This window comes from Lichenostomus cassidix, chromosome 4 (assembly GCF_008360975.1).
Source record: "Lichenostomus cassidix isolate B80296 chromosome 4, HeHo_3.0, whole genome shotgun sequence".
NCBI lineage: Eukaryota > Metazoa > Chordata > Aves > Passeriformes > Meliphagidae > Lichenostomus > Lichenostomus cassidix.
The window spans coordinates 12,789,034-12,805,132 of NC_139484.1; the positions used below are offsets into that span (position 1 = coordinate 12,789,034).

Genomic DNA, 16,099 nt, shown 5'->3' on the forward strand with positions numbered 1-16,099 from the left:
TGTGAACAGGGAATGTCCGTGCCTGGGATTACCTCCATCTGATAGGAGGTCTTTTTTCCCCTCTCCCTAGCACTCCTGTGGACAAAAAACAAAGAGAAAAATAATTTTTTTCTTCCTACCTCTTGAATAGTTTTCCACGGGGTCTTATGACCCACAACTTGGTTCCCTTTTCCTGTAAGGTAAAGGGCAAATGCATCCTTGATTTTGAGCAGAAATAGTTTTTAAACAGCATGTTGAATGAAATCATAACTTCTGCAGGCTTTTGTAAAATCTTGAGGTTTGTTTTTAAATGTAAAAAAAAAAAAAAAAACCAAATCCTTCAAACTCTCTTCATTCTTGCTGAAGGAGAATATGAACAACTGATGCTTCAAATAGACAAAAGCACCAGACAGTTACATAAAAACAAACTGCCAGATCCCTCCCTGCATGTAGGAGTGTCTGCTCTCAATTCAGCCCTGCCTCTCTGTGAACAGCCGTGGAAGTAGGTCTCCCCACCCTGAGCCGGCAGCAGCTGGGAATAAATGCCCAAACTGAAGCTGGGTGTTGAAGGCATTGATGATGTGGCCTTAGGCTGTGTGGAGGTTCCAGCAAAGGGTCCTTTGTAGCCAGGGGATCACGTATTTGCAGGAAGAGAAGCGCCACAAAGTTTTAATTCTTTACTACTTCTGTGAACAGCTCGAAAGACCTTTAAGTGAAACTCTAGGGATCAGCACATATCCTCCTGTCTTAGAGCACTGAGCATCTAAATTGTTGTAGATCTGAATGAAGTGCAAAAGTTATGGCAAGGAGAGAATCCTCATGAGAACTTTATGCCCTCAGCTCTACCTCCCAGTAATGTAAGAGTAGTCATTGTGCTCAGGACGCTTCAATATCAAGGCAGAGGAAATACCTGCTGCACCTACTGAAGTGGTGCATTTGTGATTGGTTTGGTAAGGTGCCTGACAGATCCAGTTCATCTTCCCTCTAAAGAGCTATCCAGCCGTCCGGTTTCTCCCTGAGCTCATTGCATGCTCACAGACCGACAGCAAATCTCTCTGATAACACAGACTTGCAGTGTTCTGGAAGAGCACAGTGAATTGTTACTTTTCTGAAGCCGAAAGAATTGGATTAAGCAAGAACACCCTCAGCGGAGCTCTGAAGTTAAATGGTAATCTACAGAAAACGGCACCCCAAAAAACCAGAGGGGTTAAGGCTTCATTTTAGAGAAACACAGGCAGGGATTCAAAGTGCCCAAGCTGAGGAAATCTGCACTGCATTAATTGTTGCACTTGGAACAGAATTCGTGATAAACTGCTTTTAGCTGTGGTTTGTGAAATACCGGGCGACACACAGGGGTCTGAGGCTGGGTGGCCCTAGGCAGTGGCACGTCCCCTGCTTGAGACAGAGGTAAAAATCGACGCAGTGTGTTGAGTTTTTCACACTTCCCCACCCCAAGAATGCCGAGCTGACGCGAGCTTTATTCGACGCCCCACGGCAGCCTCGTGTCCTTGCTCAGGCAGCTAACAGCCCCTCATCCCACCCCGGGACACAATCTCCTCCGGGCTGCTCCTGAGGCGCTCTGCGCACAAAGCCAATTAACTCCAGTGTACAGAGAAGGCTCGGCCGGCAGTGCGGCGGCTCTGCGGCCAGCTGTGTGCACGGGCTCGGTTCGGTGCCGGAGCTGCACCGGCGACGCAGAGCCCCGGGTAATTGAGTGCAGAGACTGTCGGCACGGCCTGTCCCGCCGGCGGCCCCACGGAGCCCCACGGAGCCCGGGCCGGCGGCGCCGCGGCGGGACAAGCACCGCAAGCCGGCCGCGGGACTCACACACCCCCCCGCCCTCACCGCGCTGTCCCTTTAAAAGGGGGCGGGGCTCCTCCCGCGCTCCGCGTCGCGCGGCCGGCCCCGCCCCGCCTCGCCATTGGTTGTCGCTGGGGCAGAGCGGCCGTCCCGCCCGCGGCCATTGGCTGGCGGCGAGGCCGGGGTTCCCGGATGCGGCCGCGCGGAGCGGTTATAAAGGGCCGGGGGAAGGCGGGAGCGGGCGCAGTTTGAATCGCGGCGGGTCGGGGTAGGTCGGTGCTGTTATCCGGCCTCGGTGCGTGCGGGACGCTCTCTGCCTCAGCCTCCCCCTGCGCGACGCTGCGCTCCGGTTCGCTATGGTGAGGAGGCGCGGGGGGCGCTCGGGGGGTGGGTGTGTGGCGGTGGCGGGGCTCGGGGCCGTGCTCGCCGCGCCGTGCGGGGCTGGGGGGGAAGGCGCGCGGCTCGGTGGGGAGAGGGCTGAGGCGATGGGGGGGGTGGTCGCACGCGCACTGGTGCCCCGGGGACGGGGAGCGGCGGCCGCGCATGCGCCTGGGGAGCGGCCTGTGCCGCGCGGTGCGGCGGGTTGTGCGCAGGCGCGTGGCGGCCGCGCGGAGCGCTGTGCGCGGGGTGGGGGTGGCGGGGCGCATGCGCGGTGCGGAACGTCAGCTCCTGCTGTTCTCTTGGCATCGCTAGGCTGGCGGGAAAGCTGGGAAGGACTCCGGGAAGACCAAGACCAAAGCAGTGTCCCGTTCCCAACGGGCTGGACTGCAGGTGAGCGGGGCTGCGGCGGGGGTGCCTGGAAGTCAGGCTGGCCTTCCATCTGTCGGTTTGTTGGTGCACTGTGAGACCTTCAGAGCCTGCTGTCTGCCTGTTGTCTGGAATGGTGTAAGAACCGTAAGACGTCAGCATACCCGGCTGGTGTAAGACTTTTGCATATCTGTGCGAGAGGGAGAATAATTCTCTTATGGCCATTGCTACTACTGCTTGTGCGGGGAATTGTGAAGTTGCTGATGTGAGTGTGGCATGCAGCATCCGAACTGGATTCCTAAGTTTTGAAATGCTGCCTGTAATCCTGCCACCATGGTTCTGCTGCCCAGGATGTGGCTGTGGGCAGAGGCTTTCTGTTGTCACAGCCTGTTGACACCTCTGTTATTTTGCAGTTCCCTGTTGGCCGCATCCACAGGCACCTGAAGTCTAGGACAACCAGCCATGGGCGTGTAGGAGCCACAGCTGCTGTGTACAGTGCTGCAATCCTGGAGTACCTGACAGCTGAGGTAAAACTCCTGCAGGGGCTGCAAGCAACTTAACTTGGTCATTAACTCCCAAATGGCATCGTGACCAGAGCCTGCTGTATTTGCCAGTTTGGATTGGGCACTCTTCATTTGTTTTGAGACAGTGTTAAGTGCATGCATCATCAGAAGACCATGAAATATCAATCTTGTGCACTTTGTGCAAATCCTGCACTGTGACTTATTTCACACTCTGCATTTTCCCCTATAACTTGTAAAATGGGCTATTATAGCATGCCATATCTGCTGTAAAACACTCAGTTTGTTCTAAGGAAAGCTAAATGCAGAGCTACAAAGGAGGAACCCTTTCAAAAGAGGCATTTATTGCTGTCTTGGTGTCAATAACAGTGACACTATTTGGAACAGAGAATTAAACAGCTAAGACTGTGCAGTTGGTCTCACTTGATTGTGTAACTGTTTTTAAATGGTCTTGTCTCAGGTCCTTGAGCTGGCAGGAAATGCATCCAAAGACTTGAAGGTGAAACGTATCACTCCCCGTCACTTGCAGCTTGCCATTAGAGGAGATGAAGAGCTGGATTCTCTGATCAAGGCAACAATTGCTGGTGGTGGTATGTCAATTGCTTGCTGTTTTGCTGTTTGTGGGTACTTGGGTGGCATGAGCTGTTTCAGACTCAGAGTTTCCTAGTGCTGTCGTTTTATTTGAAGTATAAAGTTTAGGATGAAGAGAAATAGCATGGTCTTAATTGTTGTTCTTTCTTAGGTGTAATACCACATATCCACAAGTCTCTGATTGGCAAGAAAGGACAACAGAAGACTGTCTAAAGGATACCAGGATTCCTTGTTATCTCAGGACTCGAAGTACTTAATTTGTCCAGTGTTGGTGATTCCAGTGGACTGTATCTGTGAAACACAATTTTGCCTTTTTTTAACTTTGAGAAGCTAAAGCTCCCTTGAGCTTTCTAACAAACCAAATTTCTGCATTGAAGTCTTAACCGTATTTAAGTGTTACCATGGCTTCAAAGAAGCTATTGTGTTTGTAGTAGGTTTTAATTGAGCTGACTGTTTTTAGATTGGTTTAAGTAAAGGAAATGTTTGGTTTTGTACAGACTTTTCATCTTCTAGAGTGGAAATACTCAATAAATGTTATGTCCAGACTGATTTGTCTCTTTCTCATTGATTGGAAGATACGGGGTCTCCACTGTGCAGCTCTTGAAGTTGTTCCAAGATCATGTAGCTGACAACCCTTCCTCTGGGGCTTGGGGCATGTTAAAATACAGCCTGAGAATACTGCACTTAGTGTAGTGAAAGGGCACAGGGCTTTATCCTGTGAAGTTACATTCTTCCTAACTGAACCTCCTGTTATGTGCTGAAGTTGTCTTGAGCAGGGCAGATAAAAAGCTGATGCTATTTAAGGCCCCTTTTCACTCAATGTCAGTCTTCATAGAGTGAAAGGGTCTGTCAGGGAGGGTGAAGTGAGCTGAAGGGATGTTGTCCATGCTTCATTTCATGTTAGGGCCTGGCCCCTCATAGTGTTTCAGCTTGTAGAAGCTCTGTGGACACATGTCTATGAAAGCAGGGGCTGTACTGCAGCAGCCTGTAAATTGTGCCAGGCAGCAGAATCCTCAGGAGAGGGTTACAGGGGCTCCTAGATACACTTCCTTCAGCTGTGGTAAGGGAAACCTTTCCTTGAGGCAAAAGGGAGTAGTTACTGTGTGTGGCTGGGGGGCAGTAGGCTCTGTGCCTTCCAGAACTGCCTCCACGAGTGCAATCCTCCTGCTGCGAGCAGGCTCTTGTATTTCCCTAAGCCTTCTGGCGCTAATCTGCTGCAGCACTAGCAGGAAGGTGCTGACCTACATTGGCGGCGCTGGTCAGCCCTGTGTTAGCTGCGCTCTGGCGCTGCGGTGCTTCCCTCACAGCCCCCGCGCCTCCTTGCCGGCTGTAATTGATGTCCCTAATTACAGCGCGCCGTTCCGAGCTGCTAATGAGTACCTGAAGGCACGGTGCGGGCACGGGAGGGAAGCGGCGGGGTCCGCGAGGGGCTGGCCGCAGCGTTGCAGCACAGCGCGCCGTACTTTTCCACGGCAGCCGGCTCTCCCGGGGCCGTGCGGGCGCTCTGCGCTCCCGGGCGGAGCGATCCCGGCTCTCCCGGGGCCGTGCGGGCGCTCTGCGCTCCCGGGCAGAGCGATCCCGGCTCTCCCGGGGCTGTGCGGCGCTCTGCGCTCCCGGGCGGAGCGATCCCGGGCGCAGCGATCCCGGGCGGAACCATCCCGGCTCTCCCGGCCCTCAGCCGCTCCGGCCGGCAGCGCGGAGCCCGGGCGGGCGGGGCGGCGCATGCGCGGCGGGGCCCGGAAGGGGCGGCCGGACTGAGCTGTGCCGTGCCGGGGCGAGCGCCGCGCTGGGGCTGCGGCAGCGGCGGGGCAGCGGCGGCATGAGCGCTGCGGAGTGAGCGAGCGCAGCCCCGCCTGACCGCCCGCGCCGCTCTCGGCCCCTCCGCCCCGCCCGCCTCCGCTCTGGCTTCGGGCCCCTTCTCTCTGCGCTGCGGCGGGCGGAGGCGGCGGAAGGAGAAGCCCATGGAGGGGAACCGGGACGAGGCCGAGAAGTGCATCGGGATCGCGCGGGAGGCGCTGGAGGCCGGGAACCGCGACCGCGCCCTCCGGTTCCTGGGCAAGGCGCAGAAGCTCTACCCGACCGAGACGGCCCGAGGTGAAGCCTGGCCCTCTCCTCTCTCCGCTCCGTGGGGACGAGCCCGGCGGGGCCGCAGAGGGCGGGCAGGGGGAGCTCCCGGGGGGCTGCGGGCTGAGGCGAGCGGGACAGGCCCCAGGGCAGCCCGGGCTCCGGCGGGGAAGGAGGCCGGAGTGTGCGCCCGGAGCAGCGCTCGGGGCAGTGGCTTCCCCGCCCGGGCATGACTGGCGTCAGGCGCTGGGCAGCAGCGGGTTTGCCTCCCCGGCGCCAGAGGGGATTTCCCAGGGCCGACCCGGCTCCTCGCTGGCATTCCCCCTCCTCCCCTCAGCATCAGTGCAGACGCAGCCATACAGACGAGGCTTAGCCCCGATTAGCATCAGCACATCTCAGGCCCGAGGCCGAGACTGGCTGGGCTGGCTTCTCTTCTGTCACTGTGAATTACCCCTCTGTAACAGTTTGCAATAAGAGCTGCGGCTCCAGAGTGGACCGTGTCTTGGTTCTCCAGTGTACTCGTATTTTGGGTTTTCTTGGGTTTGGTTCCCTTCAGGTTGTACAACAGCCACATAGGAATTGCACACAGGTTTACCTTTTCGGAGAGAAAACGGAATATATGTCTCCTCTTACAACTTAATTAGCTGTTCTGACTATTCCGTACTAAAAACTTGGAAAATACTTAGCATCTTTCTAGCAAAAGGTGTTTAGAAACAATTTTTAAAAGGAATCATGGTAAGGTTTCAGTGTATGTGGAGCTGTTACCTGTATTGGAGTGTTTGTGTCACACAGAGCCAGCAGTCAGCTCAGAACACCTTTGGCTGCAGCAGTGACTTGTTGTGTCCCTCTGGGTCTGAGCTGTGTCTCTGTGCTGTGCAAGGAGCAGGAACAGCTTCAGCACCCTGTGCCACTTCGGGGCCTCAAGCATTTGCCAGTTCCGGATGTAAGTTTGGGGCAGAATCTTGACAGGAAGTTGGTGTGAGAAGATGCAGTGAATATTTTTGGGCCTCTTATCTCCTGACTACTTTTTATATGCAAACAATAAATGAAGGTTCTACCAGTGCCTTTTTTTGGTTTTTTTTCTTTAATTAGTGTTTAATTTTTCAAGTGTTTTTTCTGCTGCAAGACAGCATGGATGTTGCCATGTTCTCCTAAATAAATGTCTGTGGATTGAGAACATGACATGCATGAAAATACATTCAGCTTTTTGGAAGCTGTGTTGGTCAGGAGGCTGGAGGGCAGAGGGTTTCAATTCAGCCTCTTCCACCAAGGAGAGCAAATAGCTTCACCTGCTTCACACAGCTCATTACCATCTTGTATCTCAAAGATAAGAGTTAGAGTAGCTTTCAGGAACAAAAGTCTTCATCTTTCATCTGATTTGTTTTGAGCATTTGGGGTTTTTTAAGTAGGACTGTACTACATAACCACCATTATAAAGTACTCAGTGCAAGAAATACATGGCTAATTAGGCTATTGTCTGTAGGACACTTTTTTATTCACTGTGGAAATTAGCAAAGTCAGTCACAAATGAGGCACAGACCTGGGGAAGAGAAGATGGCCTTGTGGTAGTGGGCTGTAATCTGGGGAATTGTGTCTTGAAACTAAAAGCTTCACAGAATTTCTCTGTGATGTTAAATAAGTCAGTTCACTCTGTTTCCATTAGTGACCAGCTAATTGTCTGTGCTTCGTTTTCCAGGTATTCAGCTTGAAACAAGGGCCTGATTTGTGGAACTGGTGGGCAGTTAAAGCTCCATCTGAAGCCAAAGAGAATTGCAGATGCCCTAATACCACTGAAAAAATTCAGGCCCTAGGCGTGATTTGAACTAGGTACTTAGAAATTAGGGGACTCTTCTGATATCCCTGTGCTTCAGTTTGCTAGCTGTGGAGGTTGTTAATTCTTTTACACTCATCTCATTTCCTCCCAAAACAGCACCAACTCACTGAATTTATTTTGGTTTTAAGGTCTGAGGCACTTAAATGGCCCTCTTAAAAGTGCAGTAAGGTGCAAGGACACAGAATGTCTTTTTTTCAGGACAGGTTCTGGGAGGTGTTCAATAAGTTACAACTGGCATTTTACACTGAGTAAGAACAAATTCAATGGCTCTCATTGACATCTTTTAGTGGGAGGTCCACTTGAAGAAAAAAATCCAACCCATAATTCATAATTCAGGTGATTAAAAATGTGTCATAGCACGTACCAGAGAGAAAGAAGCAGTTTTGTGAGCCCATTTAGTTCTAACACAAATTCTTAGGTTACAGTGATGATGCATTGTGTTTATATGGTGATAGGACAACGTGGTGCAGTCTCAGTTGCCACTCTGCTCACTTATTTTTCTCTTTGGAGTATGGATTAGACAATACTTGAACTAATTTCTCACTGAAGTTGCAGATGCTTCATGTGTTTTATCTTTAGTATCATTTTGAGAACAATTGCCCACCATTTCACAAATGAAGTTCTGTCAGTCATAAAAGCAATGAGAATGGTAATGCTGAATCTTTTCCTGGTGGGAGCTTCCTCCTCCTGATGTTACAGTGGATTGTAAAAGGACAGAGAACAGGTTTTAACTATTGTCTCTAAAACAATACTATGTGTGATCTGCTTTTGGCAACATTTACATTTAAAGGGCATTCAGCACTAGTTCAGTCATCAGTGAAGTTTAGTTTTGCTAAACAAAGCTGCCTGAAATACGCTGACTGCAGCAGTGCTATTTTAAGGCTTTACTGGTGTGAAATGTAAGGTCAGTGCTTATTTAATGGCACTGAGCTAATGACCTCATAGTGGCAGTGCTTGTGTTGACGTCATGCTTTGCTAGAAAGTTGTTTTAAGGTTCAGCCGTTCAAAAAATTGAGTGATTTTGATTTTTGCTAGTGATTCATCTTGCAGCTGGATGGAACCTAATCACTTGTATGGGAAATATTTTTAAGAGTGACTTTAAAGATAACAAAGGAAAAGATGGCCTTTTTGAGCTTAGGTGCCATTCTGTTTGAAGGCAGAAAACAGTGTTAAGGAAAACTTTATTTTTCAGTGCTTCTTAAGATTTTCTTGCCCTGTTTCTGATGCTGCCTGTAAAAACAAATTTTTTGGGAGCATGTCACCTTAGTATTAGGCAGTGGCATTAGGACAAATTCTGAATTAAACAGTTCTTCCATTAGTGAAGGTGTGTGTGTGTGGGGGTCATGTTCAATGCATAAAGGAATCAAATGTAGTCCAAGGATCTTTCATTCAACAGCAGGTAATAGTACACACAAGAGAGGCTTCAGACACATTCAGAGATAAGATTCATTGTCTTACCTGCCAACAAAAGAAGGCTTTGGTTCCCTGTTTGCCCTATTTTGAAATACTAGATGTGCAGTGAAAGTTTTCTTTAATACACTGTTAGTACTACAGTTCTAACAGCTGGTTTTACCACCAGCAGTTCATGGAAAAGTCAGAGTTTTTTCTGAATATCTAAAATGTATCTTTTATTTGAAAAAAACAATGGCCCCATACCCTTTGTGTGGTTTTCTTTTTCAGTGTAGAACAATAGCATGTTTGTGTATGCTGTGTCCTGCTATTTTAAGAAGTTCACACTGATGTATTTTGATTTTTTTTAAGCATCCTGCATTGTCTTTTAGCAATGCAGCTCCATTATGAGGTCTGAGAAGGTGATTAGAATATAGTGATGTTTAAAGTATACTGCAGTCAAGCCTATTCATTAAGAGACTTAGAGCTACACTTGCTGTGAAGAGACACTGGGTGTTAAAAATGCAAACTCGCCCATGCCTGTGTTTCTGTGATTTCTGCTCCCACAGGTTCTGCATAAATGTTGGTGCAGGGATGAGAAATTGCTAGAGCAATACCCATATAAAAGGAGGAAGTGCCAAACTTCGAGTAAACATTATTTCAAGAGGGCCACATGTTCAATAGGATTCTACATGATGCCGTTATTAAATGTCATACTCACTGGTTAGAAAAATAATTATCTTTTTGTTTTGTCTTCTGTTAGCACTTGTTTGGAGCACATATGGACTGAAAATGCTTCATACTGAGGGCACTGTCTGTTCAAAACTCTGTTCTTGATTAGTTCTTAACCTACAGACCTGTCACCTTGTTGGAGTTGTTATTACTTCATTTACCTCAGAATTTTATATGCCACAACAGATGATATTAGAATAAAGTATTGCAAATATTGAATACTTCAGTTATACTCCATAATGCAACTGTAGTTCTCAAGCTCCAAATTTCATTTGTAGTGAAATCAGTTACAACTAGACATCTAAATATTTGTTGTCTAGTTACAACTAGACATCTAAATATTTGTTGTTTCTTTATATCTGCAGTAAAGAGCCTGATCTGATCAATCCGTGAGTCTTGTTGAGGCAGGCAAAGTGCAGAACCAGCTCTGAAGTAAGCTGACTTTCTTGTTCAGGCTGAGTGCAGTTATTCACTAATAAGTGAGTGTAAAAGTAAATACTGGGGAGTTTTTAAGAAGTGGTGTCTCTCCTTTTCAACAAAGCGCCACTTTCTTTTCCTTCCTGTGAGATACAAGCTATGATGTGTAGGATCCCAGTTTTCTGCTGCTCTAGGGGACCATGCTAGGCAGAGGAGATTTTTTTTTTTTTAATTTAGGAGAAAATTCTTAAGGATTCTTCCCACTAGCTTTCTAGAAGAAAGTGCTTTGCTTTCACAGTGTATGGGACATTTTTCCATAGCAGTTTTTATTAGTGCATTTTTAATGCAGAGAGTAACTAATTTTCTTCATGAAGCAAATTTGGCCTATGTAGTTTGCCATCTTGTTCTGAAGGAATCTGTTTTCAGGAAAGCTGGACTATTTAATAATCTTTGATCTATATTATACTTTGTGTGCAGTCCCTTATGTCAGAATGGTATTGTTTCTGATTTGTTGGTAAGACAGATACCCCCAAAATACAGGTTTATATGCAGAAAGAAAAAACAGGCTGTGTGTATAATGTTTATTAGAACTGCTAAATTTGAGATCTGCTTGAATATGGAATGAAAGAGGATTTCAATGACTAGCAAAAGCCAACTGGTTTTCAAGATTCAGGTCTTGAGCTGAGTGTAGTTGGCTGGTCCTGTGTTTTTTGTGGCATTTTAACAGCGGCTTGAATTTCAGCTGATACTGCCTTGAAGGAATAGAGCATCAGTTTGTGGCCACTAATGAGCCAGGTTACAGATAGTTATGTACTGTAGGAACTGAAATGTGTGGGAGATGGGCTTGATCTCTGTGTGGAATAATTTGCAGTTTCTATGGAGTGTAAAGTTATTTCCTCTTCTTCAATTTACAGTTGCTTATTCACGTGTTCAGATGTTTTCACCCCAACACACAAGTTCAGTGCCTCTGAAAACATCTAGCAATGAAGCACCTGGACCAATTCTCTCCAGTGTTACATTACCTTGGCAGAGATGGATGGGAGGAGTCCAGTCACTAATTTTGAAACACTTTTCCATAGTTTTGTCACTAAAAGGAATTGCTAGACTGGTTTCAGAAAAATCTGTGATGCGAAGTGATGATCAATAAGGAAGGAGGATGTAGCAGCTAGTCTTTTGTAATGTGGTGCTCTCATTTAAGATTCTTGAGAGCCCTGACTTAATCTCTAATACCTGTAATGATACCATGATATACTGTTGTTTTTATAGTTTTGTTGGAAGCTATTATGAAGAATGGAAGTACTGCTGGGGGAGGCGCTTACTGCCGAAAACCAGCCAGTAACAGTGATCAAAGTAAGCCCAATAGCACGAAGGAGAGCAATGCATCTGCTGCAGGTGAAAGTGGAAAAGGCTACAACAAAGACCAAATGGAAGGAGTATTAAGGTATGGCTTCAATATGTCACTGCTTTTAATCTGTGTATTATGTACTTATGCTTTCAGCTATAGCATCGAAAGGAGCCACAGAAAGTTGAAGGTTAGCTCAGAGGGATATAACCTCAGAGGGGTTACTTGTGCTGAGCTTTGACTAGAAAGAAGAGGGGAGTTTTGCTAGTTTTGAGCACTGAATGAGAAGCTGTCGCTTTCTGCAAGAAAGGTGCAACTCTCTTTACGCCATCAAGGTCACTTTTATGTAAAGATAATACTCATAATAGTTATTAAGTAGATCTCATGGTAAATGGAAGAAGTGATGAAAATTCTGTAGTACAACTTGCAGGACAGTGTTTCTGTTAAATATATTTTTATAGTGAAGATACATGCTCACTCCTAAAGTTTAATTTCAAGCTTTCATTTCCTTAAACTCCTAAGGTTTAATTTCAAGCTAATCTTGCTGTACAGGCTAGTCTTAGACAAGCATTACAATGATTTTGGTTTGGAAGTAAAGGTATCTGAGAAGCACTGAAACACATACTCTAAGCTGCAGTATAAACTCTGCTTAGTGCAGCTTGATAGTATTGAGGAGACATCATGAAAGGATGTGCAAAAAGAAACAAAGGTCAATAAAAATGTCTCTTTGAGGCAAGTAATTCTTAAGTCATGTTATCACTACGGACTTCCTGGCTGTAGGAGCAAGAAAAGTATTGTTTGATATGTGCCCTGGTTTCTGCTAAAGAAATATGGATAGAGCCAGGAAATCATATGCTTCAAACCCTGTGTTTTCAGATAAGCCTGGCCCTAATACTTTCAAGGGAGCTTGAAGGGAAGGCAAGAGATCCCTGTCTCCTAGTTTGTGTATATTGGATGAACTGTTGTGTATAACAGAAGTTTGGGGGGATTTTTTTTGTGCATCTGTGAAATGTATGTTGCTGTTGATACTGTCTTGGGATCCTCCTGAAGTTCAATAATCTGTTCAGCTGTGCTAACAGTGAGGAAAAAAGTAGCTTTTCTTTGTTGGTACAGAAGCTTTGCATTCAGGCAAGTAGACAGCAGCAGCTCTCATATGGTTATCCTCTTGGTGTTATTTGCTAGAGCTTTTCATTTGCCATCATCTCTGTTTAATTAATGTTACTTCCTTTTGTGACACATCTAAAGTAAAACCCAGATAAGCCTGTAGGGTTTTGGCCACCTTATATCAGCTGTTAAAATTAGTGCAGAAAGTGTGTGTGTACATATGTGTGTGAGACAAAATATCCAGAAAGACAAAAAATGAGGCTTAGGTCAAAATAAGCATGTAACAGAGTCCCAGAAAGCTGCTGCAAGGAGTGCTGTATTAATGCCAGTAGTCACTCACCTGTGACATGCCATTCTGAGCTGCAGTCTGCTCTGACATCAGGCTCTCTGCAAGATCTGTCTTCTTTGTTTTACCAGAAGGTATGTTGCTTACTTTGTCTTGACTGAAATGGTGGTGTAGAGCCAAGATTTTTTCTCTGGTAGATTTTTGTGGTATTGGGTATTGCTTTCTTGAAGGAGTTTGGTAGATACAAGATAAACTTAATCCAGTTTGTTGAGATCAGGACCAGAATTAGGGGTATTCAAGAAGTTGCACAATGAGGATTATCTTGATGCAACATTGCTTCAGGAATATTGAATATTAAATATGGAGTTTTAAAACCTACCCAAGATCTTTGCAAAGTGAGCAGTTGTAATACCTTACAGAACAACCCATCCATGTTTGTTTGTATTTTACACATCACTTAAAATCATGTGTTGAAACAGCATCTTCACCTTAGCTTGGGACACGTTAGCTGCCATCCTTTACTGTAGCAGTTCATGAACCTTTGGAGAGAGACTGAGTTTAGGTTTAGGTGTGCAGTGATCAACAGCAAGAGTTTCCAGTTCATATTGGAAGTTTTGAAATGTTTGTCGTGTTGTTTGTTAGTGATATAAACAAACCACTTTAAAAAATTGTGGTTAAGAGTTAAAAAATGTGTGCACCTTGCCAAGGAGAACAGAATTAAATACAAACAATGGGCTAAAACTTAATGGAAAAATATAACACATTCAGTGAATATAACTGAGAGAAAGTTCATGTTTAAACTGCAGTGAGAATGAGCTTTCTAGTTGGAAACATGACAGGCAGCATATGATATTGCTTCAGTCAGGCCCCAGATTTTTCCAGTTAAATGAAATGTGCCCCTCTGGGGAGGGTATTCTTTACAGAATAGAGCTTGTCACCACTGTATGCTTCTGCTGCACCACAGTGGAATGGTTTTCAGATGTTTGAGTTGGTTTAAGAAATAGTGTGTGTAAAGAGGTGGTTTTGCACAGTGTTTCATGCCAAATTTTTGTCTTTTTTTCCTGTAAGGGAAGAGAGTTTATAGACAGCAAGGTAGCAAAATCTTCAAACTTCACTAAATTCTGACTCAGCATGAATTTGACATTGGACAAAGAAAGTTGGTTTGCATAGGCATGATTTGAAAAGTGGTGTTTATCCTCAAGTATTTTTCCCTCCAGAAGTTTTTGGTGCAGTAACTGAATGTAGGCAGAGGAAAAGCACTCCTGCTTTAACTACATTTCCACGCTATTTCCAATGCTTTTGTTGTAAGCTTTAGTGAGCCATCAGACAGAGAGACTGACTCTGAGCTCTCTTGCTTGGACCACTGATTAGATAGAGCTCCTGGAGTTGTCCAGCTGTCTCGAATTTGCTTGTGACAGCAGATTTAAGAAGCATAGTGAAGACATGCTTGCAGCAATGTGACTAATTTAGCTGCTTTAATTTTCATCAGGGTTACACTAGTAATGTGAGTAGGTATGAGTAGAACCACCTCTGTGCTGGTTTTATTTTTCCCACATACACAGGGGACACTGATCACTAGCAAATTACCATAACAGTTCTGCAGAGCATTACATGAGCTTGCAAGTTGCTCAACAGGGAGAAGCATAAGATGTAACATATTTCCTCTGATTGCATAAGTGCTGGATAATGCTGCTCTTTGTGGGAACCATGCTCGCTGTTTCAGTGTGACAGTTTGAAGCTTGAGATACACCACAGCACTTTGTTGCTTTTAAATGGAAATGCTTTGAAAATACCATCTGTAGTACACACATCTTTTTCTTAATGATTCTAATCTTGTCCCTGAGAACTGGATCAAGTTGCCTTAGCACCCTTAGGTGACCTGCATGGGGGAGATATTGACAGGAGACTAGCAGATATATGCTAGAACCCACAGGAGACTTAATGTCATTTTAGAGCAAGTGCCCTAGAAGTCTCTAGGCAGCTGAAAGCTACCCAAGCAATGTCAGCTTAAGACAAATGTGTGAGAATCATGTGCACAACTGAAAAAAAAGGAAGGATTTGCTTTTGGATTTTGTCATCTTTGCTTTAGCAGAATTACTTTAACAGAATTCCTTCACTTCACTACTTTCGTGTAGTTTATTAGTATTTTTTGCGGAGATAAAGAAGTGAAACATTTTATAAATATTAAAACGTAGATTCTTTTTTCTTCTAGTTCACTTAAAGTAACTGAAGTAGTACTGACCAGGATTAGTTATCAAAGTTCTTAGTTACTTTCAAACAAATCCTGTTCATCATAGCTGCCCACTCATACCACCTGTGCAGACCTTTTGTGTGGACTAGCATGAAATATGAAGAAAAGGATCATTTGTCTTCTGTGTATTAATATTTCTCAATTCTTTTTATGCTGTGAAGTGTGTATTAGCTGTTGTCTGCTGCATGATTTTTAAAAAATAGTTTCTGATATATATATGTATACATATACATATGTGTGTGTATATATGTATATATATCTTTAAATTATCTTAAAATTCAGATTGTGTTTGATCTCTTTGGTTTCTTTTTTTTAGTGAATAAGCTGTAGTATATATTTCCATATTGCCTTTTTGACATCTGAAAGAAAGCTGCCATGATTAGTAGTACGCTAAATTTGTATTGTCTTGTGACAATTTGTATTGTCTTGTGAAAACTATGGTGGAATACTGCTTTTCCTGCCTGGCCAGTGCCTGCTTCTTGGAAGAATGCACAAGAATGAAATTTTTTATTTGGATCTTTGAGATAGAACCAAAACAAACTAAAAGAGGCATGAGTTCTGTAGAAACCTTGCAAGACAAGATTAAGTGTCACCCAGTAGTGGTAAAAAATAATCAGTGGCTTGATTTAAATTCATGTAGTGAATAAAAAAATCACCTCTACATTTCATGGATCAAACTAGAAGTATAAGTTGTGTGACTGACTTTTCCCAGGCATTCTGCTGAGACTTTTGCAAATTCAGCAAAGAGATATATTGGTTCTTTTCTAGCATGGGGTTGAGAAGATAATTAACTGGAAGTGGATTAATAAGAACAATCAACATGTGTTGAAATGAAAAAAAACAAACAAAATACAAACCAACAAAGCACAGCAATCAGGGCATGCCTTTAATTAGGCTGTAGAGCTGCCATGAATTTTTTAAATACCCAGTTGAATGGCTGAGAAATGAAGGTGGAAATCACAGTCATAGAACCTGTAATGGAAAAATGGCACAGAAGACATGATGGACTTTGTCAGAAAGCTCTTGCTTTAGTCTACACTTT

The 16,099-nt window shown here is 45.2% G+C and overlaps 2 protein-coding genes across 4 annotated transcripts in view; both read left to right on the forward strand.

The window, feature by feature from the left end:
• The first annotated feature begins 1,965 nt into the window (after positions 1-1,965).
• Positions 1,966-4,187, forward strand: H2AZ1 (H2A.Z variant histone 1). Its single transcript, XM_085057941.1, has 5 exons — positions 1,966-2,138; positions 2,473-2,550; positions 2,940-3,053; positions 3,508-3,637; positions 3,790-4,187. Exons 1-5 carry the CDS (start codon positions 2,136-2,138, stop codon positions 3,849-3,851), a joined length of 387 nt encoding a protein of 128 aa, XP_084914067.1. The 5' UTR covers positions 1,966-2,135; the 3' UTR covers positions 3,852-4,187.
• A 1,210-nt stretch (positions 4,188-5,397) lies between these two features.
• Positions 5,398-16,099, forward strand: part of DNAJB14 (DnaJ heat shock protein family (Hsp40) member B14) — a 28,816-nt gene continuing 18,114 nt past the window's right edge. Inside the window, exons 1-3 of one of the 3 annotated variants that reach the window (XM_085057943.1) lie at positions 5,595-5,732; positions 7,399-7,529; positions 11,341-11,515. In XM_085057943.1, the coding sequence (XP_084914069.1) occupies positions 11,358-11,515 (158 nt within the window). In that variant the 5' untranslated portion in view covers positions 5,595-5,732; positions 7,399-7,529; positions 11,341-11,357. Of the gene's footprint in view, positions 5,733-6,629; positions 6,646-7,398; positions 7,530-11,340; positions 11,516-16,099 lie in introns of those variants that run through there. The other 2 variants (XM_085057944.1, XM_085057942.1) reach the window with 2 other exon arrangements.

Bases quoted from the DNA above. Each gene is read 5' to 3' on its own strand.
- H2AZ1 (XM_085057941.1), top strand. The intron at 3,054-3,507 runs GTAAAACTCCTG...GTCTTGTCTCAG, and splicing joins TGGAGTACCTGACAGCTGAG to GTCCTTGAGCTGGCAGGAAA. The intron at 3,638-3,789 runs GTATGTCAATTG...GTTCTTTCTTAG, and splicing joins GGCAACAATTGCTGGTGGTG to GTGTAATACCACATATCCAC.